At 32.6% G+C, this 25,708-nt stretch overlaps 1 protein-coding gene across 4 annotated transcripts; it reads right to left on the reverse strand.

Annotated features, from left to right (window-relative positions):
* Positions 1–196: 196 nt before the first annotated feature.
* Positions 197–25,345, reverse strand: LOC105337347 (sorting nexin-14). Of its 4 annotated transcripts, none has more exons than XM_066085049.1 (32): positions 25,150–25,345; positions 24,986–25,054; positions 23,185–23,236; positions 22,902–22,981; positions 22,170–22,248; positions 21,792–21,835; positions 21,498–21,585; positions 21,029–21,113; positions 20,688–20,844; positions 20,359–20,434; positions 19,532–19,576; positions 18,695–18,775; positions 18,205–18,325; positions 17,637–17,792; positions 17,203–17,260; positions 16,178–16,244; positions 15,042–15,100; positions 14,176–14,214; positions 11,932–11,999; positions 11,563–11,633; positions 10,482–10,729; positions 10,266–10,315; positions 9,471–9,574; positions 8,967–9,069; positions 7,229–7,269; positions 5,392–5,462; positions 4,724–4,947; positions 4,325–4,489; positions 4,197–4,227; positions 3,994–4,058; positions 3,567–3,658; positions 197–2,525 (listed from the first exon to the last, which is right to left on the reverse strand). In XM_066085049.1, exons 1-32 carry the CDS (start codon positions 25,245–25,247, stop codon positions 2,466–2,468), a joined length of 2,847 nt encoding a protein of 948 aa, XP_065941121.1. In that variant the 5' UTR covers positions 25,248–25,345; the 3' UTR covers positions 197–2,465. The 4 variants fall into 4 exon arrangements, with proteins under 4 accessions (XP_065941121.1, XP_065941120.1, XP_065941123.1 ...); XM_066085048.1 differs by having other exon boundaries at positions 198–2,525; positions 11,563–11,636; positions 25,150–25,344; XM_066085051.1 differs by lacking the exon at positions 14,176–14,214 and having other exon boundaries at positions 198–2,525; positions 25,150–25,344.
* Positions 25,346–25,708: the final 363 nt, after the last annotated feature.

Genomic DNA, 25,708 nt, shown 5'->3' on the forward strand with positions numbered 1-25,708 from the left:
AAATCTGAATAATGACAATCAAAATGGCTTTGCTGTATTGGGGATATCTTTCCTCAGTGTTTTTCAAATTGAGAGATGTACGGGTAAGTGAAATGTATTTTGATTGTTTGCCATGTTCTCAATAAAGAGAGCACTCTTTTTTTCTGAATAGGTCACCTTTATAATTAGTTTATTAACTCAAAAGAAAGAAATTAAAATGATTTCAGGTGTCATATATTTATTATCACAGACAACAATATTGCACAAGTACAATTTGATTATGCAATTCAACAAAAAAAAATGAAATACTGCTGCAAATTATTAAGAACATTAACTATACAAAAAAGTTAAAACTATCAACGATGGATGTATCCATGGACATGCATTCAAATACATGTAGTTTTTTAAGTATCTTTATATCAGTTGACTTCATGAAAAATGATGAACTTTTCATCATAGAATTTTTTTCAATTTTCCATCACGTTATCATTCGTTCATGTACATGAGCGATAAATAACAATCTACAATAATAAATAAATACCAATATGAATTTAGTCATGATCTGAGATGCAAGGGGGACCAAAAAAAAAGATCAATATTTATAGTTTTTCAAGTGACATTTCTGCAGTTTGATGATTAATTTTCATAGGTATCAATGTTGGCCTGATCCCCAAAGTTAAATGATCATTAAAAACCAAAGTTTATTACAAAATATTTAGTTATCCAGTATTCCATATCAAAGAATTATTTTTGAATAAATGGTCACAAAAAAGGTGAAATATGCATGTAGTAATGTTGTTGGAAAACATGAATAAAATTTGATTTACAATACATTGATGTATATTAATGGAGAGCGCATTAACTTGATGATATTTACAATTATGAATGATAGAAGTATAAGTTAAAACACAAAAGAAACAACAACGAAACTTCACATATGGGAACCACAAATTAAATTTGCAATATTATAGAAGATATATATATATATAAAATCAATGTACTCTTTTTACATATATATTAATCTAGCAACCATTTATCAAATGAACCAGTAACCCCAATCTCAAACATGAGAGCAATAATAAAATTTGATGTTAAACAACAAATGATTGATGAGTACAATATTGATTGAATAACGAATTGCCATCGTTGAAAACCTACGACTAATCTTGGATATGCTTAATGATCATGAGCCAACTCACTGAAATTCCCTCATATTTTGATTTTGTGAAGGTCTATTATTCCGAATCCACTTATGAGAGAGTGATCGTTTTTAGTTTTCGGAGGTATGAAAACAGAGATCAATTTCTTGAGAACATGCAAATGTTTACAGATGCATGTGTAAGCATCAACATGATTGGTGAGATTTTCTTCATGAAAATGTGAAGGGGCCAATCTGAATCGATCATGATTTATTCATAAACACAGGAAAAAATCAGTGAGTTCATCCAAGACTAGCAGTAGGTTACAGGCATTATTACTAGGGATGTCAGCAAGTACCCTATTATCGCTCTGTCACATTGATCATTGACTAAAATTTTCTTAGTCGATTACTCATTGTAAATAAAATTTTTGACTTATTTTTTGTAACTCAACAGTTTTTCAGTTAGAAACTATGGAATTTCATATAAGTTGTAAGCTGCCTTTCCTTGGCGGCATCTTTTATCCATAAGTTACAGTATGTTCCATCAATGCACTTAGTGTATTTTTAAAGTGGCTACAGTAATAAATTTGTCACATTAAATTATTGGTTTGAATAAAACTACTTATGCATACATGTACATGTAATTAAGGAGACCAATTTGGCGTCTCCTTTAATGTTAAATATTATTGACAATTTAATTATGTTTGTATGAATAAGAATTTAATTATCATCTTTATATGTTTGTTTTAGTAATCATTAAAACCTAATCCTTATTAGGCAAGGGACAATGACTTTTTACAAAACACATTTGACTTGCCTTAGATGATATGTAGCACAAATATGCGTAAGCCTCACAAGCTTCACAAGAAAGAGAAAAATCCAAGACATTTGCTCAGATATGTTTAAATGAATGTCAAAAATACTTTTCGGTTTTATTTTCAATGAAGTATAATTATAAGTTTTTTATTTTTTTTAATTACAGATACAATGTATGTAAAAGTAGCTTTATTTTATTAGAAAGAATTCACAGTTTCAAATAAAGCAACAAATACTTGACTATCGCTCAACTAACTCCCCATTCTATCGACTAGACTCTTCCAGTAAAACTGACATCCCTAATTTTTACCCAAAACATGAAATACTATCTTTAAATAAAATAATGGTGTCTGAAAGACTAAAAACTTACAATATCAAATCCTGCTAGAAAATTATGGTGCACAAAATAAAATTCAACAAGTTTGACATGAAATGGATGAGACAGACACACTAAATATGTTTTGAAGATCAATAAGGTGGGTTAAGAATACTAAGGTGCTTATCATCAGTATAGTAAATATGTTCTGGTCTATCCTCTCAGTTCTGGGAATAGCTCTTGCAGAAGAATATCCAGAAAAACGTATGACAACTGAAATGAAAGACAAATATTTCTTCTAAAGTTTTAAGTCCCAGCAGAAAAATCCTGCATTGAAAACTTGAAAGCCTGCACACCTATTCCTTTTCTTAATTTGTCATTTAAAAATTATTTCTAAAAAATTAATCAGTTTATAATTGAAAAAAAAAATGACTATTGAACTACTCGTATAGAGGATTGATCTGAAATCTACCTCTGATATAACATGAATGTAGGCCTGATATCCTTTGACATGGACTGTATGTACATCTGATATCATATGACATGGATTTTATGTACGGTACATCTGATATCCTATGACATATATTGTATGTACCTCTGATATCTTATGACATACATTGTATGTAGTCTGATATCCTGTGACATACATTGTATGTACCTCTGATATCCTATGACATGGATTGTATGTATGTCTGATATCCTATGACATATATTGTATGTATGCCTGATATATCCTATGACATATATTGTATGTATGCCTGATATCCTATGACATATATTGTATGTATGTCTGATATCCTATGACATACATTGTATGTAGTCTGATATCCTATGACATATATTGTATGTATGTCTGATATCCTGTGACATATATTGTATGTATGTCTGATATCCTATTACATATATTGTATGTAGTCTGATATCCTATGACATACATTGTATGTATGCCTGATATCCTATGACATACATTGTATGTAGTCTGATATCCTATGACATATATTGTATGTATGTCTGATATCCTATGACATACATTGTATGTAGTCTGATATCCTGTGACATACATTGTATGTACCTCTGATATCCTATGACATGGATTGTATGTATGTCTGATATCCTATGACATATATTGTATGTATGTCTGATATCCTGTGACATATATTGTATGTATGTCTGATATCCTATTACATATATTGTATGTAGTCTGATATCCTATGACATACATTGTATGTATGCCTGATATCCTATGACATACATTGTATGTAGTCTGATATCCTATGACATGGATTGTATGTACATCTGATTTTCTACACTCACCTGTTTGTTAAGTTTTGGCTGTTGTAGAACCTCCAACACCAGTTTGGTTCCCTCCTCATGATTTTTCCGTCCCACCACCGAGACAAAAGCACCTGTGACACATAGTTCCATCTTAGTAACATGGCACATAACACTATCATAGAATACTTAATTTTAAATCATTTCTTTGCTAAAGCAAATTCAACTGACTCGGCTAGGTATTGTTAATACATTGATAGGAAAATTCTTAACACAAGAAACAATCTACACATAGTCTTGGGTATGAAAGATAACATTTTATCTACTAAGACATAAAGCTTTTCTCTGCAGTTTATTCTTGGTTTTATTTTTCTTAGGGGTAGTTTGAAATTTTTACTGCATCTCATGCATATTCTTTACAAAGCGTACAAGAGCATGTCAAAATGATAGAAGAACCAACATAACTTACCGGGTAAGTAATCTAAACAGCCCTGTAAACAGGTCTTGAACCGTTCACTCTTCTGTTCATCAGTTCTGTTAAATAGTGAAGCGAATAATGGATACAATTTACAAGGTTTGCAAGCACTCTACATTATATATACATTTATGCTTTTTATGTGTTAAACTGTGCATGAGTACTGGTATTTACTTTCCCAGATTAATAATAGCTACCTTGGAGGATCTTTGTCAAAGAAAAGCACATCTGTAAATAAAACAAGACACAAAAAATCAAATTTCGTTGAAAGGAGATCATTATTTTAAATCAGGAAAACTGCATTTAGAGAATTCCTGCAACATACCCCTGAGTAAGTGAACAAGGGCCACAACTCTGTGCTCCTGGGTGACCTGCTCCAATTTCTGTTCTATAAACAGCTGCAAGTAGTGTTCTAGGGAAGACTTAAAGAGGATTCTACCCGTCATCAGGAGGTGATGGAACCAATCAGGAACTCCATACACATACCGAGCTTAAAGATATACGGGTACATAAAATCCCAAATAGTCCACGAAAAATTGTCAAGAATATAACTATCATTTCTTTTTAAAACAGCTATAATTTCTGAAGATTTTGTCTTCTATTTTATGATAATTTAACCTTTTGAAAAAACTGCACATAAAAAGATTTCTTGAGAAAAGTTTCTGTTAACTAAACCTAAAATTAAGACACCAATTACTGATAAAGGCATATTGTTAATATTCACCTATGTAAACAATAATATCAAAAGCTCCCTCTACATCCTGGCCCCTGAAAGTCTCCATGTCTGTGGTTGCCATGGGATACCACTCCATTCCATCAGAGCTGCGAGACAGATTGGAGCAGATGCTGTCATTGGAGTAGTTTGCATTATTCTCGTACAAACTTGCACAAAGCTTCTCACTAGAGGTAGATTTCAGAGAAGTATCGGATCCCCGTCTTTCTGGTTTGCTGAAATAAATACCAACGTGATACTCCTGACATTGTACACAGTCATATATATATGGGTAAGTCTTCATGAAAACTTTAAATGTACACATCTGTACATGTTATCCATGATAAAAAAAATCAGAATATTATATTTAAGAAACTGAATTATTTTTTTCATTTTTTTACAAGATTTACTTTAATGAGGGCAGGGGAGTCAAATTCCTCAGAAAAAGTATGTACCGGTAGGCTTTAACATTTCTGTGAATTTGATTACCGATATGTATGAAGGTGAGACACATGGCAATAAAAATCTGACATAATACACGTACCTCTGCTTGTTCATTTGTGCGTCAATGTGTAGACATGGGAGATGCATGTGTTTTGGAGAAAATACTGTGATATGATGTACATTTACATGTTTATTAGTGTAAATTAAGGGGAAAAGTGTACATTTGAGTGAAATACCTGGGCTTGGGAGGGGGAGCCACGGTTGATTGTACAAAAGAATTCAGGTACATGTCCAAGTGCTGCCCTCTCTAAAAGTGACGATAAAATGCAGGCATAAAGTTACAAGAACATGACCAATACAATTTTCCATCTAATAATGAATACTGGTACAATCAAATTTAACACAATATAACACTACTATCTAACAGGCTTGGGGTAATGCTAAATGTAATGGTAATGCATTGCAATGCATTACATGTTTTCAAAGTAATGCTAGTAATGTGTAATGCCACAAATTTAGCATTACAAGTAATGGTAATGTAATGCATTACTTTCCAAAATCTAGTGTAATGCTGGCATTACATGGCATTACTTTGCATTACTATGCTTATTTATGCATGTTCACTTTAAAAAATGTGATGAATAAATGAATAGTTGAAATTGAATTTGATTAACTTTATTATATAAAGAAAAAAGAAATAATTCTTGAAATAAAAATGTTTTTGTTGTATTAAATTTTTTTTTTTTAAACTTCATTTTTCAATTGTTCATATTACTAGATATAACAACACAGTTTCATAACATTTTTATGAATGTTGTTTTTAAGAGTTTTAAATCATTTAAACAATTTACTCCAATTAGTTTGCACTTCAATAAAGATGTGTCAACAACACACTATGCCCCCAGGATAACCTAAGTATCAAAACAATCTATTGTTATAAGAAGTGCTAAACACCCCAATCCCCTTCCCTCTGCCTTGTCCAAATAGAATAGGGGACAGACATGCACCTTTAAGGGCAAAATGAATGCACTGTCCATCCATGATGAAAATCAAAATCACTTCCAATATTATAACCCATTTGAAAATAATTTTACTCTCTCTCTCTCTCTCTCTCTCTCTCTCTCTCTCTCTCTCTCTCTCTCTCTCTCTCTCTCTCTCTCTCTTGTACATGTATATTAAGTACATTAGTTTGGACTGATAGAAAATACAAGATTGATGTATTTTTTCTATTTTTTCACTTAATATAACGTAAGATAAAGATTGTCAAACAATTTTTCAGTCCCAGCTTCCACTGCACCTTTAGAACGTTTATTTAGTATAGCTGGGAAGATTTTCAAACTAATAGGATGCAGTTAAAAGATGAAACCTTTGAAACTTTGATCATAAAGTGCAACAGCAATCTTTTGTCTTATAGTGTCCTCAGCATAAAGAAATCCGATTAAAATATATTAAGAAATATAACTGGGAAAAACCCTCTGTCTATAAATTAATACAATTAAGTGTCCAAAATTATAAAGATTTGTGTTATCTGGGGAAATATCTCTATTTAGCTTTTTTAATTAATAACCGCAACATTATTCCATAAATTGTTTTCTATTATGAACGAATTCTGTGTCTCTATATCATATCTGACATTGTATCATGCCAAATGTCTATAAATATCTTTTTACTTACGTAATATGTTGTTCATAATGCCATAAGATTATTATATATTGAGCTAATAAAGAATGACTCTTGTATATATAGTCATTGAATTTGAACCTGATACTGAACCTGTAGATATGTTAAAGAGTGTTTTATATTTGAAACATTTGCAGAAACTCTTTATTAGCTTTACTTTTTTAAAACAAAGTAATGGTAATGGTTATGCATTACTTTACTCATGTAATGGTAATGTAATGCATTACTTCAAGAAAATCAAGTAATGGTAAGGTAATTTAATGCCCAAATTCATGAAGTAATGGTAATGTAATGCATTACTTTACAATGTAATTCGCCCCAAGCCTGCTATCTAATAATGATAAAAAGAGACATTGAGCATTTAAAAACTAAAATGATTTGTGGTAAACTAACCTCTTTAACAAGCTTCATGGCTCCAGACTTGAACATTTTCCCTATAAAAGGCAAACCAATGATCAAACTTTGTTTGGCCTTAACAGTATTTCAAAACAATATACACAAATAATTCAAATACAAAAATAAAATCAGACCCAGTAATTTTCAATATGCAGCTGAAGTTCAAGTTCAATAAATCAATGAGTCATACAAATGTAATAACAGTGTTTAATAACAAGAGGCCCATGGGCCACATCTCACCTGAGCAACAATAGACATAATAAAAGCAGCTTTACGTAGTCATCCCCCCCCCCTTTCCATCGTAGGCCGAATCCTACTCCTGAAGATAATGATTTTGACAAATTTTAATCTACACTATCTGCACTGACAAAAGTTACAGCTTTTCTAGACAAATTGTGTTTAAGAAGATTTTTTTTAACAAAAATTCCCTATATATTCTTATGTAAAAGCTTTACACACACCCCTCCTTGGTGGCCCCACCCTACCCCTGGGGATCATGATTTAAACAAACTTAAATTTTCCCTACCTGAGGATGCTTCCACACAAGTTGCAGCTTTTCTGCCCAATTGGTTTCTGAGTAGAAGTTCTTTAAAGATTTTTCTCTATGTTATCCTATATAAAAATTCAACCCCCAATTGTGGCCCCACCCTAACCTTGAGGGATCATGATTTGAACAAACTTGAATCTTCACTCTAAGAGGCTGCTTCCACACAATATACAGCTTTTCTGGCTGATCAGTTTCCAAAAAAAAAAAGATTTTTTAAAATTTACTCTTTATATATATTCCTATGTAAAAATTTGACAGACCCCCCCCCCCCCCCCCCCCCCCCATTGTGGATTTGTGGCCCAATCCTACCCCCGGGGATCATGATTTGAACACACTTGAATCTACACTATCTGAGGATGCTTCCACACAAGATACAGCTTTTCTGGCTGATCAGTTTCAGAGAAGAAGATTTTTATTAATTCCTATGTAAAAATTGACCCCCCCATTTTGGCCCAATTCTACCCCTGGGGGTCATGATTTGAACAAACTTGAATCTACAATACCTGAGGTTGCTTCCACGCAATTACAGCTTTTCTGGCCAAATGGTTTTTGAGAAGAAGATTTTTGAAAATACCAACAAATTTTCAATGATTTTTTAATTATCTCCTCTTGGAAAAGGATGTGGCCCTTCATTTTAACAAACTTGAATTCTCTTCACCTAAGGATGCTTTGTGCCAACTTGGGTTGAAATCACCCCATTGGTTCTGGAGAAGAAGTCGAAAAATAATGCTTTTAGCTCAGGTGAGCTAAAAATTAAATTAGATTTTCAAAATGAAACAGTCTTTGCATAACTTTTTTTTTATTAGAAAAGAAAAAGTGATCTACTCGTACATTTGTTTTGAAGATAGGTTCAGACATGTCTCATTTAATCAGTGTGAGTCAGTCCTCTTTAGACAGCTTTTACAAAAACAGCTCTAATTAGTTCACGTATTTTCCTTGACACAAAAATGACTTGGAGCTTCTGTGCTTACATGTAACAGCTGGGGAACTCAAATCCAAGAATTACATTAATTTTAAACACCTGCTTGGTTTAAAAATCTTTTGATCTTTTTTTCACAGTGATCACACGTACCATAATTAAAAGTGACAATTGACCACTCAATGACTTCTTGGTACTAACTGTACTCTAACACTTAAAACACATGTACTAGAACATGTGTTTTTCAACTCCCACTTATGAAAACCTACCTAGTTTGATGTCTGATAAGAACCCTGTAGTGAACTCGTTTTCTGTTGTCAGGAAGTTGTACAGAAGCTGACTGCCTGTCAGGTATGGCTTGGTTAACAATTTCTAAAATTAATCAATTCAGGATTTCAGTAAAACAAGTACTACATGTCCTAGATATACTGGTACTCATTACAGTAAGCCCGGCAAAATCCCAGCAAAAAGGTGTGCACTTAGAAAATCATATGATAAAATGGTAATGCAAAACTTGTAAGGCCCCAAAAAATCATTCCAAAGAAACCGGAAAGGCACCACAAAGTACTCGGCTTGTAGTTGGCATTTTCTCGCATCTTTTATGATCATAATTATACAGAACTTTCTATTTTGTCTGACAAATTTTATCATTATGACATGATAATCTAGGCCTAAGAGGTTCCAAATTGACCAGGCCAAAATTGTCAAGTCAATGCAAGACTGATGATATTTGTGGTCACAATACACTTGACAGTAATGTCAGATTTTGTTACCTGTAGGTAAGTCTCGAACAGTTCCCTTTTGCTCTCTGTGAACTCCTGATTATTGGTCCCTATCAGTTTCTTCGGTGGGAGTCTACAGTCCTGCAGAAGGCCCTCTGTACAACAGAAAACACAAAACTTCAGACTCAGTCAAATCGTTCTGTTAAGAAGGTCAAATTCAATGTTTGATGATTGCTTACATGTTCGTAGGGGCAGGTAGTTTCATAAGTACATGACACATTTGATTAAATTTTTGCAGTTTGGTTATACAATTGACATGGTTATAGCAAACATGCTTTTAAAAAATGAATTGTTGCTTACAGCTTGACTTTCTTAAATGTTGTAATCTTGATGGATGTAATGAATTACACTTATAACAAAGTAAAATTGCCCATCCCGGGCACTTCGCTATAAGTGTTTAACTGTATTCCTAAAGATTTACTTCATGGATTTGGAATACTCACACTATTCACAAATTTAATTAACACAAATTTGTTTTCCAACTCCATTTCTCAATACACCCAGAAATGTATATTAAAAAATGACCAAAGTATTAAAATTTTAATCGATGAAAAAACTTCATTGATAATGTACTTAAAAATCATCAATTTCACCTGACAACTTGAATACAGTCAAACTTTGTTATCTTGATCTAAATGGGACTTTGAGATATCCGAGTATTTGATATATTGGGGGTAAAATACTTTAAAAAATACGTGGTTGGGACTTAAAAATCACAACAATATATCCATCGTATTCGAGACATTGATGTTAGAGTTATCAAAAATCAACTGTATAAACACTTACCATGAAATTCAGCCAGCTTATTCTCAAGGACGTAGAATTCTTGGTATCTTCTGCAAAAAATTACAATTCAAACAATTAAGAAGGCACTAGTACTGTAATTAAGATATTTATCAATTAAGTATTGGTACATGTATATATTTTTTTTTTAAACTAAAAATCTTGATTTATCATGCAGCATAAATTCTTCCATTCTACAGTTATATACAATTCATTTACCTAGCAACAATCCAATTAGCTCTTCCAGCATTAGCTCCAAGGTTATCTTCCGAGATGTCCACCCTGCGAATGTCGATGATAAACACAAAGAATTGCTTCTTGAAGTTGTCAGGGTCAGGCCTGGCCCCGATGCGTGGGATGGAAACCCTCCATGTACTCAAGTCAGGAATGGTTATCTGGGTGAAGTCTGGCAGTTCTCCGTCGCTAATCACCGACTCCGAAATCTCGTCATCCAGCGAGTTACAGGACTGCACAAAATAAATGTGGGTTATGTAATAGATAACAGCAGTTTCATCAAGATTAGCTGAATACCATACCAATTTTCATGAATTTCTCCATTACCGTAAATTGATCCTCAAAATTAAAAGTTTTTTAAAAAGCCATTTCTATAATTGCAAATTGTATTGATAGGATCAATGAGTCAGACCATAAAGGACTATATATGGTATGGGCTTAAAATGGCCCCCTAATAGGAATATCATTATTTTACTGTAATTCATTTTTTTCTTTGTACAGATATATATGTGATGTTTTAACTTAATGTTCATTATGATTCAAGTGCCCACAATTTAGAAATACAGCATTGTAAAGACAGCCTTTTCCCGCCATTTTTGCATTTTAGCATAAAAAAGCTTGTTTTCAAGAAGTTTTTCTTTCAGGAAACATAGAGCGCATGCTAGAACCAACAAAATATGTTAATCAGAGCTGTATCTAGCCAAGACTAATAAGTGACAAAAAATTTGTCCTGGTTCAAGCATGCGCTCTATATTTCCCATTTGAAATTGATGAGAAAAATGTCAATTTCGACTGATTTTGATTGAATTATAGAAATAGCGTCACTTTTGTCGTCATATACTGCAAGTGAGTGCAAATAAATCAAACAAATATGTGAAAAATATATTTTATATCAACTCTTCTAAATTATAACTTAACATTTTATTGTACCCGAAACACTTAAAAAAATGGTGAATTATGGGGGCCAAATTTAACTCTTATCATATATAGTTCTTAACATACTAACCTTGAAACTGGAGATAGCCCAAACAAATCCAAATTTTTTACAGTATATTAATTTACTCACACTTATTGTAATTTTATCAGCATCTTCAAAATCAGTCATCCCTGGGTCCATCAGTTGATTCTGTCTCCCCTCTCCTATAAAAAAAAAATACAAATAAAGTCAAATCAATTTGGCATGCATCAATGTCATTTTTCAAACCCACTTACAAAATTACCCCCCCCCCCAACTCCCCCTTCCTCCAAAAAAAAGAGACTTTTTAAAAATAAATAAATAGAAGACAGAATCACTCTTGTTGCATCTAAAATAGAAAAAAGAGGCCTTGTATTTTGATACTTTACCCCATGACACATGAACAGTCATTGAAATACTTTGTAATTTGTGGACCCTTTCAGCTGAACAATAGCACAGAATCAGTGAATACAGCCTTACCGCTCTTAAAGACTCCTTTTATCTTGGTTCCAATGTTAGACAGACCAAAGCCTTTCCTTTCCACAGGTCTATAAATTGTCAAGGAATAAAGAAAACGTGTATCATTAGTATGTTAACTGTTCGTATTGTTATGCAGCAAAAAGGTACAGAAAACAGGAGGAGGACATCAATACATTTTAACTAGGGATGTCAACGAGTACTAGACTATCGCTCGGTCACAACGATCATTGACTAAAATTTTCTTAGTCGATTACTCGTAATAAAGTGAATAGAATTTAAAAATATTTTTTGTTTTTTCTTAACGCGGCAGTTTTAGTTCTAAGAATGTTGATAACAGTTTTCTTTTATCGACAAGTTTGATCCGTAAGTTATGCTCTTTTCCATCAATGTCCCTTCTGTATTTTTGAAGTGGCTCATAATTAATCTCTTTTGATTTACTTGGACAGACATATACCGTTACTTGAGAACAATTTGTGTTTCTTCTAAATTATTTATTGGATTAGATGTTTGTATAATTAAAACTTTAATCATATCAATAATTATCTTAAGGCATTAGTTTTTATAATCATTAAACTTTGATTGTTGATTAGGCAAGGACAATGACTTACAGTGGAACAGGTCACATTTTAAATGCCTAAGATGATACGGAGCTCAATTATATGCAAGAGTCATGAGAAAAAAGGAAAAGCCAGAACATTTTTTTAGAACAGATATTTAGATAAAATAAATTCAAATTTATTTTAAATCAAATATATTTAGTATATGTTATCATAAGTTTTTAAATGTTCTTTAATTTAAGATAAGATCAATGTGGCAGTAACATTATTTGATTAAAAAAAGACTTACAGTTTCAAATACGCTTAAATCATCAAGTACTCGACTATCGCTTGACTAAAGCCTCCGATTAATCGACTAAGTAAACCGAATAAAATTGACATCCCTGAACGCTGTAATTACAGTACATAACTGAGTGTTTGAATAAAGAATGATAATAAAAATTCCCTATGTGCTTAGAATGACCACAAAAAAACTCAAAACGTAAGATGTCTGGTTACAAAAATTATCTATTAAGTACATAAACATGCATTACTGACATATACAATTATGCTATCTAATGTTTACATTCTTGTGATCCTTAAGCCTCATGCAAATTTAAACTCAACATAAAACAAGAACAATCATGCAGGCTGGGATGTCTGAGATATACATACATGTAATAGAAACAAAATCAGTATCAGCATGATTGCCCATGAATAAAATGTGCTACATGCATTTAATATAATTTACAACTATACTCTGTCCCAAGATAGCCTAATTCCTTGATAATTATAAATACCTCAGGGTTCAAATGATGTTCATTCAAAAGTATGAAAAATTTTTCAGTTGAAACACCCCCTTTTGCTTATCAGGTTTCAATTCACAGCTAAAAATTGTGATGTCTGCTGGGATTTTGTATTGCAACAAGCCCAGATGATAATTTGAAAAATTGCGAGAGGTAATCCGAGTGACTTCCAAATGGAGAAAAGGTGTAAACATTCCCCATTATAAATCTCCATAAGACTGTGAATTTTCAAGTGAAAAATGATAATGTGTCAAGAAGCTTTCCCTTTTATTGATTTCAATTACACTTCTTTCACAGATATGTATATTTGTATTAAAAAATTGTCCAAATGTGCTGCGTAAATAACTTGGGATAGACTATAAAACACTTACAGATAGACAGAAAGTACAGGAAAAGACAAAGAAATAGGCAGATATATTGACAGAGGAAAATAAATATACCAGATAAAATACATAAAAATGCATCAACAAACATACGTGTAAATCTGTATATTGTAAACAAATGGACCATGCAACAGAACTCCTTATTCTGTGACATAACAAGATACGGAGCGTAAAAGAGTTACATATTTCTCTAGTATTCTACGAGACGGGAACAATGCAACAATGTTAGTGAATATGTCGAACAAAATTTATTTTATTCTTCCAATCTTCATCCACTGATGTCATAGCAACAAACCAAGTAAGCACTATGTTTTTGAATTAAGATCTTGCAAACAATATCTAGCAAAAAAAACTAGCAAAAATTTATATGTGTCTGCTGTTGCTATTTTATCAGCTGATGAAATCCATAACTTTATTGAAAAATTCATTTCCAGAACTAGGAAAACAATTTGTAGCAGGTAAATAAAGCTTTGCTGTAAAATATTCCAGAAATGAATTTAACGATGATGATGTTTGTACCTAAAATTACACAGAACTGGTCTGGGAGGGGCTAACGAACTGAAATTAAAAGGTCGTCAAAATCAAAAGGAGGCTACATGTCAAATAAATAAATTGTTCTAGTATCTATAAAATTGAGTATAAAGGCAAACTGATTAAAAAGAAAACAGAAAGTTACAAATACTCTATTATAAACAGTTATTCAAAAAATAAATTTCGGAGTAGAATACATTTAAGTAAAGAAAAAATTTAAAATGAGAATTAAGAAACAACAGGATTTATTATTATACACCGAGACGAAATCTAGGAGACAAAATCTATAAAACTGAATAACATCCAAGTACATTTTTGTACGTGTATAGAGACATTGATTCATCTTTGTTTTTCTCTCAATTGAGTCTAGAACACTATGAAGGAAAAAACATATTGTTCATTTGTACGTTAATGACATTTGATTTAAACCTACTCTAATGTGAAAAAATCTGAATTCAAAACAAGTTCAACATGTGTATGAGGCATTTTGGTAATTGTGTTGGGTTAATGATATTTGATTTAACCTACTCTAATTTGAATTGAATTCAAATTAAGTTCAACCTGTGTATGATGCATTATCGGATATTGTGGTTTCAAATCAATACTCAAAATGTATATATTTTTTCTGAAAATTTGTTCCATAGCAATTGTTTTTTCAGAAGATGGATGTGCATGTATTTGTTTTCCTGTGCAAATTTTGAAACACCAAGAATGGTAGTTAATGAAGGTGAAATTGTTTTTTGGTGAGTAAATGTGATTGAAAATTAAAATTTTGTGTCATACCAATACATGTACTATGCACAAATGCTGTGTTGTTATCAAGTTAGCATTATAAGTCATGGGCCAGTGCTTACCTTGCTAGAGCTTTGGGAACATAACTTGTTTCTCTACTACCACACAGCATGGTATAATACTAGGAATAAAAGTAGTAAAAATAGAACTACGTGATACATACATGTAGGAATGCTTGAACAGGTTGGGACCAATCATCCAAATGGGATAAAATAGCCCGATTGAGTTATAATAGCCCAAATGGGACATAAATTTTAAGTGCCAAAAATAAACATTTTTGATTTTGAAATTTTTGATATAAATCCACATTAATACTTATCAAATGCAACAACTTTTGGTTAAGAAGTTTTTCTGTATGTCTATAGTTTGTAAGATTGATTCCCAAGAAGTTTTGGATATACTGAGGGATCAATCTCCGTAACAGTACGGTTCCAGAAAAAGTTAATTACCAAAAGTTGTTGCATTACATCTATTCTAATGCGGATTTATGTAAAAAAATTCAAAAATCAAAATTTTTTATTTTTTGCATTTAAAATTTATATCTCATTTGGGCTATTATATCCCAAACAGGTTATTATATCCCATTTTGGGCGACTGGTCCCAACCTGTTGAAAATAACAAAAATAAAAAACCAAATTTATATTTTCAACTTTCTGCATACATCTATACTCTAGTTTAAGGTATCTCGATCACTACACCAAGACTTGTACTTTTTAAGACACTGTGTCACAAGATGGTGATTTGAATGTTCTGTTAAAACTGTTTGATTTGGTTGTATATCATCATAGCTCAGTGGTAAAGTATCAGCCCTGGGAACCGCTGATCATGAGTTTGAATCTGCCTACTTACTGCCTACTTTTGTTAATTTTTACAGAATAAATTTTTCAAAAATATTATTTTCATCCAAAATTGCACATTTTGTTTGCCTATTTGACATCCATACTTCTTATCCATCATCCTATCTATCATAATCAAGTAATTTTCTGCTGATCTGTGAAACTATTTCAAGGTGTAGTGAGCCACGTTAATACCTTTGAAAATTACGACATCAAGATCTCAGATGTCTACTTACAATACCTAAGTTACATGTACAACATACTTAAGTGCTTGTATTTTAATTATCAAATATGATTCCTTTCAGATAACCATAAAATATTTAGAGAGGAAATAATATACAGGTAACAGTAGATGTACTTACATCATTGCTCTGATGAAATAATGGAAGGAATGTATTCTCAAGTAAGTCGTAAGTATGATCATAAGCTCTGCAGAATAAAAATTATGCAGTGAGTAATTCCATGTTATTCTGCAGTTGTCATTTTTTGTAAATTGTCCTACATGGAAACAGAACTGGTACATTAAATAACAGTAAATGTCATACCAACCATTTTTTCATTCAGTGTGAGTATTCAAGCACAAATGCAATGGAAACAAGATATCTGTGAGCCAATGCTCACTAGTGATACCCCCGCTCTGATGTGAATATGCAAAATAAGCAAAGTCGACATTTAACAGAAAGCTGGCATCCGATTGGTACAGAAATATATCCCACAATATGGCATGCCTAAACAAATAGTGTGTTAAATTTTCAAGCATCTGCGATAAATAGCTGCTGAGAAATCTTTGACGGAAATTTGTTTGAAAATTTTGGCTAAAAATAAACAAAGTACTCATTAAACAGGAAGTTGATGTCCGATTGGTACAAAAATACATCCCACGATATGGCATGCCTATACAAATACTGTGTAAAAATTTTAAGCATCTGCGATAAACAGTTGCTGAGAATTCTTTGACAAAAATTTGTTTGAAAATTTTTGCTAAAAATAAACAAAGTCATCATTTAACAGGAAGTTAACGTCTGATTAGTACAAAAATATATCCCACAATATGGCATGCCTATACAAATATTGTGTAAATATTTCAAGCATCTGCGATAAATAGTTGCTGAGATAAATGCGACAGAAATTTTTGTTACGGACAGACAGACACACAAGGGTAAAACAGTATACCCCCTCTCCTTCGGAGCGGGGGTATAAAAAGGGTACCTATAAAATCTCATTCTTATGAAATACAAGTATGTTTTCATAAGCAAATGAAAATTTTAACACATGAATACTGTTTTACTTACATCAATCTTAATTAAGCTGTAATAAAAAGATAATTGAAATTTTTCCATTGCCAGAGTCCCAGAAATGTACATGCAATGATGCATATGTAGCTTACTTGAACAGTGGTGTTGATGTCCTTAATTTCACAACCTGATGTGGGGGGCCTTCTACAACTGTAACAATACAACAAACAGGGGAATGAAGTCACATACCACCCACATAAGGTAAGCCACAAAAGAAATAGGTTACAGACACTTCTGCTATCATAGATCTATCTCTTTTTCTCAAAGTTAATCTCTTTTTTTTTAAAACATCTCTTGAAAACTTCTGTAAATTTAGAATCACTGAACCAGGTTATATCAATATATTAAAAGAGATGCAATCAAAACAATTGCTCCATTTAAAAAAATCTGGCTCGAGCAAAAAAAAAACCCCTCAGTCCAACCCAATCGGCCCATCTCCTCACCCCCATCAAGAAAATAAAACAATATCAAGCAAGCCGTTGTTTGGCAATGATTTTCAAAATACCAAACTGTGCCTGAATCTTACCCTCAGCCAGTTCACTAACAATGTCTTCATCAAATTTGATGCGGTCCACTGCATCCTTTGCACAGTAGCTTTTGTATAAGTCCTTAGCCATATTATGGAGCTCTACTAGGTCCCCCTGGGAGAGCTCTGGGCTCAGGATGCGAGTGTTGAAGTCCTCTGTAACAGGAAATCAGCTAATGAGATGATGTCTTGAACAGATAGGAGCAGAACTTTTAAAGGACGGTTAATTTTTCCTCCTGTTTTAATTGTTTATTTTCTAACCATTTGTCCACAGTTGAAAGATGACTTGGGAAAAAAAATCAAGCACATAAAGTAATTGATTCAGATTGTTTTTTATTACTATGCATAAAAATTTTCGAACATGCCCAATCTAGTGGTGCACTGTTTGCAATATTATGCATAGAAACTTCTCAAATAATACCTTGCTTATTAAAATAATGAGCTATTAACCTATTGAACACAAAATATATGCAAGTACATGTATTCTAAGAAAATGTATATATCATAATTCAAGCAAGTAATTTCAAAATGAATATTTGACGGTGTTCAGTTATAATGGACAACCTACCACAAGCCAAGGAGAACTGCAGTACATTAATGGCTCCTTCATTCTTTAAGAACTGCATGAATGGGTACAGGTGTTTGGGATTATCTCTACATAATATATCCTTCAGCTCTACCCTCAGGCACTGCAAATATCACAAGTAAAAGTGATGAATAAAAATCACATGTATACATTTACCCGGTAACTAAAATGATAAATTGTTTGTGAACACCCTCTCTCCTCTCCCCTGTGAATGTGGTATGTGCAGTTGTAGTGCCCCTGCTTACATTTTGGTGAATATAGTAAACAAATTCCATTTCATACATTTTTTATTACATGTACTGCCTTTTCATTTATATGTACTTAAAAAAAAAAAGATTGTTTATCCAATGAAATAAAACACGTTTCTAAAATAAAGCACAAAATGTTTATTTAATACTTGTCCCATATATACTTTATAAGAGTGACATAGCCACTGATTGTGTGTACGAGAGAGTGAAATAAAACAACATACTGATTTATTTTGTGTCAATGGTTTGGCAAAGTTTTCCAGGAATGGGACATATGGAGAAGGAGGGTCCGTGGCAGCTGGAGGCTGGAATGGAAACAACGTTCACTTAACAATGCAACTTTCTATAATAAATACCGGTACAAGTTATGAAGTCAATTTTCAATGAATATAATATACCACGTTTATCTGTAACAAATTCAACTTTTTGTTTTGGACACCAATATATTCATCAATCAGATGGATGTAATCCAATTTTTTACAATCAAATTTCGTTATCTCGAACTAGATAAGACTGTTTAAAAAATTCAAGATATCTGAGTAATCGAGATATTGAAGGTTAAATACTTAAAATATAAGTGGTTGGGACTTACAAATCCCTTTGACATATGCATTGTATTCGAGATACCAGTGTTCGAGATAACTGTACATGTATTTACAATAGAAAAAAACAGTGGATATTAAAAGCATTCTGGCCAAGAATTGAACCTAGGACCCGTACATCTTTGATCATGTGCTTTACCATACAGTTATCCAGGGCTGAGCTTTACAAAAGAGCTTATGACTTATGACCAAAATAATGAATGCTTATTTATAATAATCAATCAAATAATTAAATAACACTAATCAATCTTTGAATTTAAAGGCTGTAAAATATGTTTATAGAAATCAAAATACGGTGAAGGTAAATTAATGGTTTTACATATTAAATTTTGATCGTCAAAGATCATTCCATGAAACTGAAAATATTTACGACTTTGTCACAAGTTCTTTTGTAAAATGCAGCCCAGGCCAATAACCATGATTCACGTAGTCCCTACTACAACAATTGAGTACACTTACTGGAGTTTTATCCAGGAATATCAGGATGAGATTGTTCACCATATCCTACAAAAAATAGAAAACTTATTCAATTCCCAACAGATGAATGGTACAGTGATAGGGCTGTGGTAACAAGAAATGTTTGTGAAACACTTGTTCCCCTCCCCCTACAAATTGATCAATCGTACCCAAAACATATCTTGACCTAGATATACTTATGTTAAATCTGTATACCATATTTCATTTCAATATGTGAAACCTCTGCGAAGAAAATGAATGGAAACTGTTGGTGGACCAACCGACAGACAGACAGCAGCAAAGCAATTTGCCCTCTTTTCTTCGAAGAGGGGCATAAAAATGAACTTGAATGCCACGGCACTGATAAAGTCACAGTATGCTTCCATCAGCTAAAATTGTGGATATATATTTCATAGTAAAAGTTACATAATGGCCCTTACTCTTCAAATTACATTCATATTGCACATGAAATATTTAAACTGTTTGGTGAAATTAGTGAAAGAAAACCCTCAAATTCCCATTAATTGCATTTTTTTTTTATCATAAATGATACGTGTTTGTTAAGCACTATGTCTCCAAACAAGGTCACATGGTGGTAGAGCCATGAATTTCACAATTTAGATTCCTCTAACCATAGAGATGCCTCACATCAAAATCAACAACAATTGGACTTGCATGTAGTTTTTAAGAAGAAGTTAAAAATGTAAAATTGTTAACACACGACGACGGACAAAAATGGATAGCAATAGGTCACCTGAGTAAACTCAGTACCAATATGCCCCATGAATTTTTAGGCACATCAATCAATTTCTGAATGGTGTACAACTTACAGGGTTTGCGACAGCATCCAGGGCAGGCAAGAGAACTGAGCCGGCTAGAATTTCCCTGATTAATGCACAGGTACACCTGAAAAAAAAAAAACAAGGTAACTTTGTGTCCTATTCAAAACTTCTCTCCTAATTCATTTATTCAACTTAAATAATTTAGATGATCATTATCATATACAGTACATGTACTAGTCATTCAAAGCATCACTTGATTGATGATTTTATATGTAAACATGCATGGTAAAATAGACAAAAGCTACCTCAGATGAGCTTGTAACCTCTTTGTAACACATAAAAGTAAAGGAAGAAGATATTTTGCTATATAGACTCACTTGGATTTGACAGCCTGCGGAGGTAGAATATAAGGAAATAGGGACTCCACTAGGCGACGAAGATATTCCAGCTCACACTTACGACTCAACATTGCTACATGCATGTTAGGTCCCAGTCTCTCCAAGGTCGCCTGTTGTAGGTCACCACCAGGGGGAGCTGTTATATGAAGGTTACTATCCTCTTTATGACAAGATACAATGAGTCAATTCTTTAAAAACACTGTTAATGCACAAGTTAATAGTCTTCAGTTTTCTTGAGACAGCAGTGCTAGCAAAGCATATTACATGTACAACCACAGCACTGCCTTTAGCTGTCTATAAAACATTAGACATTTACTCACAGTGCTTGCGAGCCTCCAGGTAGACATGGAGATGTTGGAGAGCTGCTTTGATTAGCTTCTCACTGACCATTTTTGAAATATCCACCTGCATCACAACAAATAGTCCACAATTAAACCATATTCATGTATTATGGACTAGTATTTAAAAAAAAAATTACATGTAAAATAATTTAATCTAATTAAATCATATAAAGTACATGTATCTGTATCCAACTCTTCTGCATATACAGAAATTTGTGACTGTTTTATATTATATTGTTGATTATAATACACTAGTTGTTAAAAGAAAAACTACCAGTAGGCATTTTACACCCATCATACAAAAATTGACACCACTGTTAAGTACTGTTGAACATGTACATGTAAAACATCTATTAATGGGAACTCTTGTACATACTGATGCACATGTATATGACTGTATAATGTAAACTGTCAATAATATATACAAGCATTATATCATAGTAACTACCTTTTTCAGCCGTCTGAGGAGCACAGAAGCCAAGAAGCGAATACTGGTCTTCAGCTCGTCAGGAAAACCCTCATCTGTACTGAGGTCCCTGTCAAATATCAAACAAAATTTGTGGAATGGAGCATTAAGAAAACTGTATATTATAAAGCTGACACCAACATCTCATATTAAACTCAGAAGAGCTTGGACAGTCCTAAAGATCAACTGATGAACACTTTGATTTGGTCAAAGAATGATAACAAGAAATATGAATGGTATTTTGATTTACATATCAACCAGAGAATTACCACATACCTATACCAAGTGTAGAGGAATTCCTTTAAAACAATGTTTGCAAACTGAAATATGAAATGAAGTATTTTTTTTCAACATCATCATGCTTGATAGTACATGTACCAAAAAAGTATCACTCTGCAAGTAAAGTTTTTACTTGTAATCCTAGACTGGAATGCTAACTCAGTTAATGCATGTTTTCAAATACACAATTCAAAGATCAAAACAGTATTATGTCAATGATAGAAGTTTATACATATGTTTCTTTAAGAAATGATATGTCCGTCTGTGGGTGTATACACGTGTACCACTTGAATATGTAAATGTACATTACTACTGTGTGAAAATTGACACAGTTGCAGTTATAAACATTACACAGAAACAGAACAGTCAACACACCTCCTCTACTGACTCATCCACTCGCCTCCGCACTTTTAGACATGTCCACGGCTGGAATGCTAGTATGTTCAACTCTGGTCTGAAATTCAATACATTGATATCATGCAGAGCAGAAAGTTGTGTGAAAGAATGCTATTTTATCAGAGAACTACCTATTACTTATACATATATATTTTCTTCATTTTTTCTTGAATATATAAATAATAACAACCAACCAGTACATATCTTGTACATATAACTAACTAAGAAACACAATTATAGCAAATAATTCATACTCATAGGAATATTTTGTCTGAATTTGGAAATTTCAATGGGACAAAATTTTGTTATAAGAAAACTTTTTTGAACAATCATTATTTTGCATAAATTGTCGTGCATAAATAAAATCGTAGGTCAACTACGGTACCCACAATTCTGATCTTCCAATCGGTCATTTCCACAATACTGTGAAAAAACCCTAATAACATCAAAGTTTTACTACTGACAATACAACTCCTTACCTGTGTCTTGTTTTACTGCTGACAATACAACTCCTTACCTGTGTCTTGTTTTACTGCTGACAATACAACTCCTTACCTGTGTCTTGTTTTACTGCTGACAATACAACTTCTTAACTGTGTCTTGTTTTACTACTGACAATACAACTCCTTATCTGTGTCTTGTTTCACTACTGACTGACAATACAACTCCTTAACTGTGTCTTGTTTTACTACTGACAATACACCTTCTTACCTGTGTCTTGGGCAGCGACGCTGACCACACACAGTACACACTGTCTTCATTAAAGTCAACTCATCATCCTCATCATCCTTCTGAAAAACACAGAAGTAAATCCAATAAAACAGATTAAAACATGAGAAGAATCATATTAAAAGTGAATGATAGATTTCTAACAATATTTATATGCTTTGAGATTAATTGACAAGGTATATATAGACATTAAATTATTCAAAACCTACACAAAATGTTAAGGAGAATCATAAGCATAGCATACAAAGTTTTCTGGCTGTATTACCTTTTTCTTTCCATGGTACAGGAAAAGAAGACTTGGTAAAAGTGTGTCTGAGCTAGAAGTAAACAATAAATGATCATGATTATATTACAATAACTTTCATATAAATACATTAATTCAAACTATTTCAATTCCGTAATTATACTAAACAGTATATCTGGAATTAAATTTGAAACAATGTTGAGTGAACTCTTAGCTATTTGTTATTAATAAGCTTTCATTTAAGCTGCCATGAATTCATAAATATGCATTATTTCCCTTTTATCTGCGACTACCGCCATATTAGTTGTCAATTTCTGTTGTTCTGTTCATCGCTACACTCCCCCTATATAAGGCCGAGAGCACTATTCATGCTTCACCGCACTCAGGTATTTCATTCACCCGAACACGTTACACTAGACGGAAAGAATTGAATAAGTGCACATTGAACAAAAATAATATGACGATCACTGCACAGGTATAAAGAATATCCAATGAAAGATGAAACAAAATAGACTGAAATTTCAGAATTCCTTGATCATTGTAGCCGTTCTCCTGTTTCAATTCTTATTGTAACAATATCTCACATGTGCAAACAACACACAGTAGCAGATCATGCAGTGACAACATGGATTTTAGAAAATGGAGTTTTTTAGGAACTGATAAAAGTGGTGTTACTCTGTTTCTACTTTCTTAGATTTACTATCACTTATTAACTGTATTAGATGTAGTGTGGCCATGGTTTACAATAAGATGCAGACATTTATGTACTCTGTATGAATGACACACATGTTCAATGGCATGCCAAGTAAGACAACACAGCCCTGTCTATGCAAGATAATGCAGATACATTGAATATTCTATATCAGAATAAACCATCTTCTATTTTTGTATTGATAATAGTTTCCATGATAGAATGTTCTATCATTAAAAACTTAAAATGACAGATGTCCTACGGACCCGGTTTAACAATAGAATTCTTCCCATATATTAATCGCTCTGTAGCAAATTCAAAAAATATATCGAGCTGTATCTCGCCTAAATTTTCATATGATTAGTCTCAAATACCTACAATGTTGCTTTTTCATAATCCCATTTTACAACATACACTGTTTTTGCAACGAAATCACTGCCACTTTTAACATCACGTTTGAAAATTCGCCGTTTATGGTCGCCATGTTAACGATAAAATCCGAGACATTTCAAGATGCGATTTCCAACAAAATGGCAGGCAAATTCAAATGCGTATTTTAACAAAATGCCTTGGTACGACTCATTAATTGGATATTTTGTAGACTAAACTCATGTGTATGTTCAAAAAGGTTTGTAATGTATGAAAATGTGTTTTTTCTCTGCAGATTATTTTAAACAGACTTAAAATTGACCCAAATCTGATTCGCTTCGCGGCTGCTACATTGCAAGTGTATGGGACGTTGTCTTACTGTTACCTGAGCGAAGCCTGGTCACGGTAAGATTATTCTTTCTATAGTTTTCTTTATTCAATTTTACAAATATATTGCTACATTGCCTAGTTCTATCATTTGGAAGTCTGTGCAACCTATATGCCTCGATCGGAAAGCAATTGACTGTAATTTTCTTGACGGTATATATACCTCGGTGACAGTTGAGGAGCTATTGATATTAATATGGAGATCAAACGCTTTTAAGAATTCATGTCAGCTTTAATTTGGTCATAATTCGTGAGTTTATTTTACTTTGCATATTATGCACATATTAACAGATTAAAATGCATTGCAGTAAATAATAACAAATAAAATAACTTCACCATGTTTGTGCAGCACAGTGCATTTTTCATTGTACCTACCTTATACAGCTATAAGTTACCGCAAGTCCAAAGATGAACGACCATATTATGAGGATAAGTGAAAAATATCTGGAAAATATGTCATAATTCACAATTAAACTTGATATGAGGAAATTCGATCGACATTAAAATCTTGCAAATTTCACTTCTTCCAAGAAATCTACCTGTAGAAAATGAATGTAAATAGGAGAAGGATGACTGTTGAAGTACAAAACTTGGAATGCTTCTGTAAGTAATGCTTGATTATATACCATGGAATCATATTGACAATATGAATATGGACAGATTGTCAACAAATTCCAAACGCCACCTTTGCTCGACTACATGTATTCCGATCCCGACCCATATCGTCGATAGGCTGTAGACATGGTAGAGGTACCGGTACAATCTGTTTCACGTGCCAAAAAGTACGCAAATATATATTTTTCCCCCGATATATTTCATTGAAAACAAGACTTATTTTTCAATGTTTTCTTATATCATTTTTGCCAGATTTTGAAAAAACTGAATAATGTAACTGATTCCTTTTGCACTTTTTGATATACATGTACATGTATATTGTCGGAAATCAGAGACATAAATAACATTTATATATGTCTCTGATTGAAATATAGTTTTGGTGTTTTACGGAAGTTTTAAAGATAACATTAATTAAAAAGAAATCTTAAAAGCTCTACTATACAAAATTCAAGACGATAAATTTCCCTTCAAGTACTGAAGGTT

Source organism: Magallana gigas, chromosome 5 (genome assembly GCF_963853765.1).
Source record: "Magallana gigas chromosome 5, xbMagGiga1.1, whole genome shotgun sequence".
Taxonomy (NCBI): Eukaryota; Metazoa; Mollusca; class Bivalvia; order Ostreida; family Ostreidae; genus Magallana; species Magallana gigas.

Coding starts and splice junctions, on each gene's coding strand:
- LOC105337347 (XM_066085048.1), bottom strand. CDS start 25,247: ATGATTCCATGGTATATAATCAAGCATTACTTACAGAAGCATTCCAAG. Junction 23,237..24,985: donor GTAACTTATAGCTGTATAAG/GTAGGTACAATG, acceptor GTTTACTTCTAG/CTCAGACACACTTTTACCAA. Junction 4,948..5,391: donor GCTCCCCCTCCCAAGCCCAG/GTATTTCACTCA, acceptor TATTTATTTCAG/CAAACCAGAAAGACGGGGAT.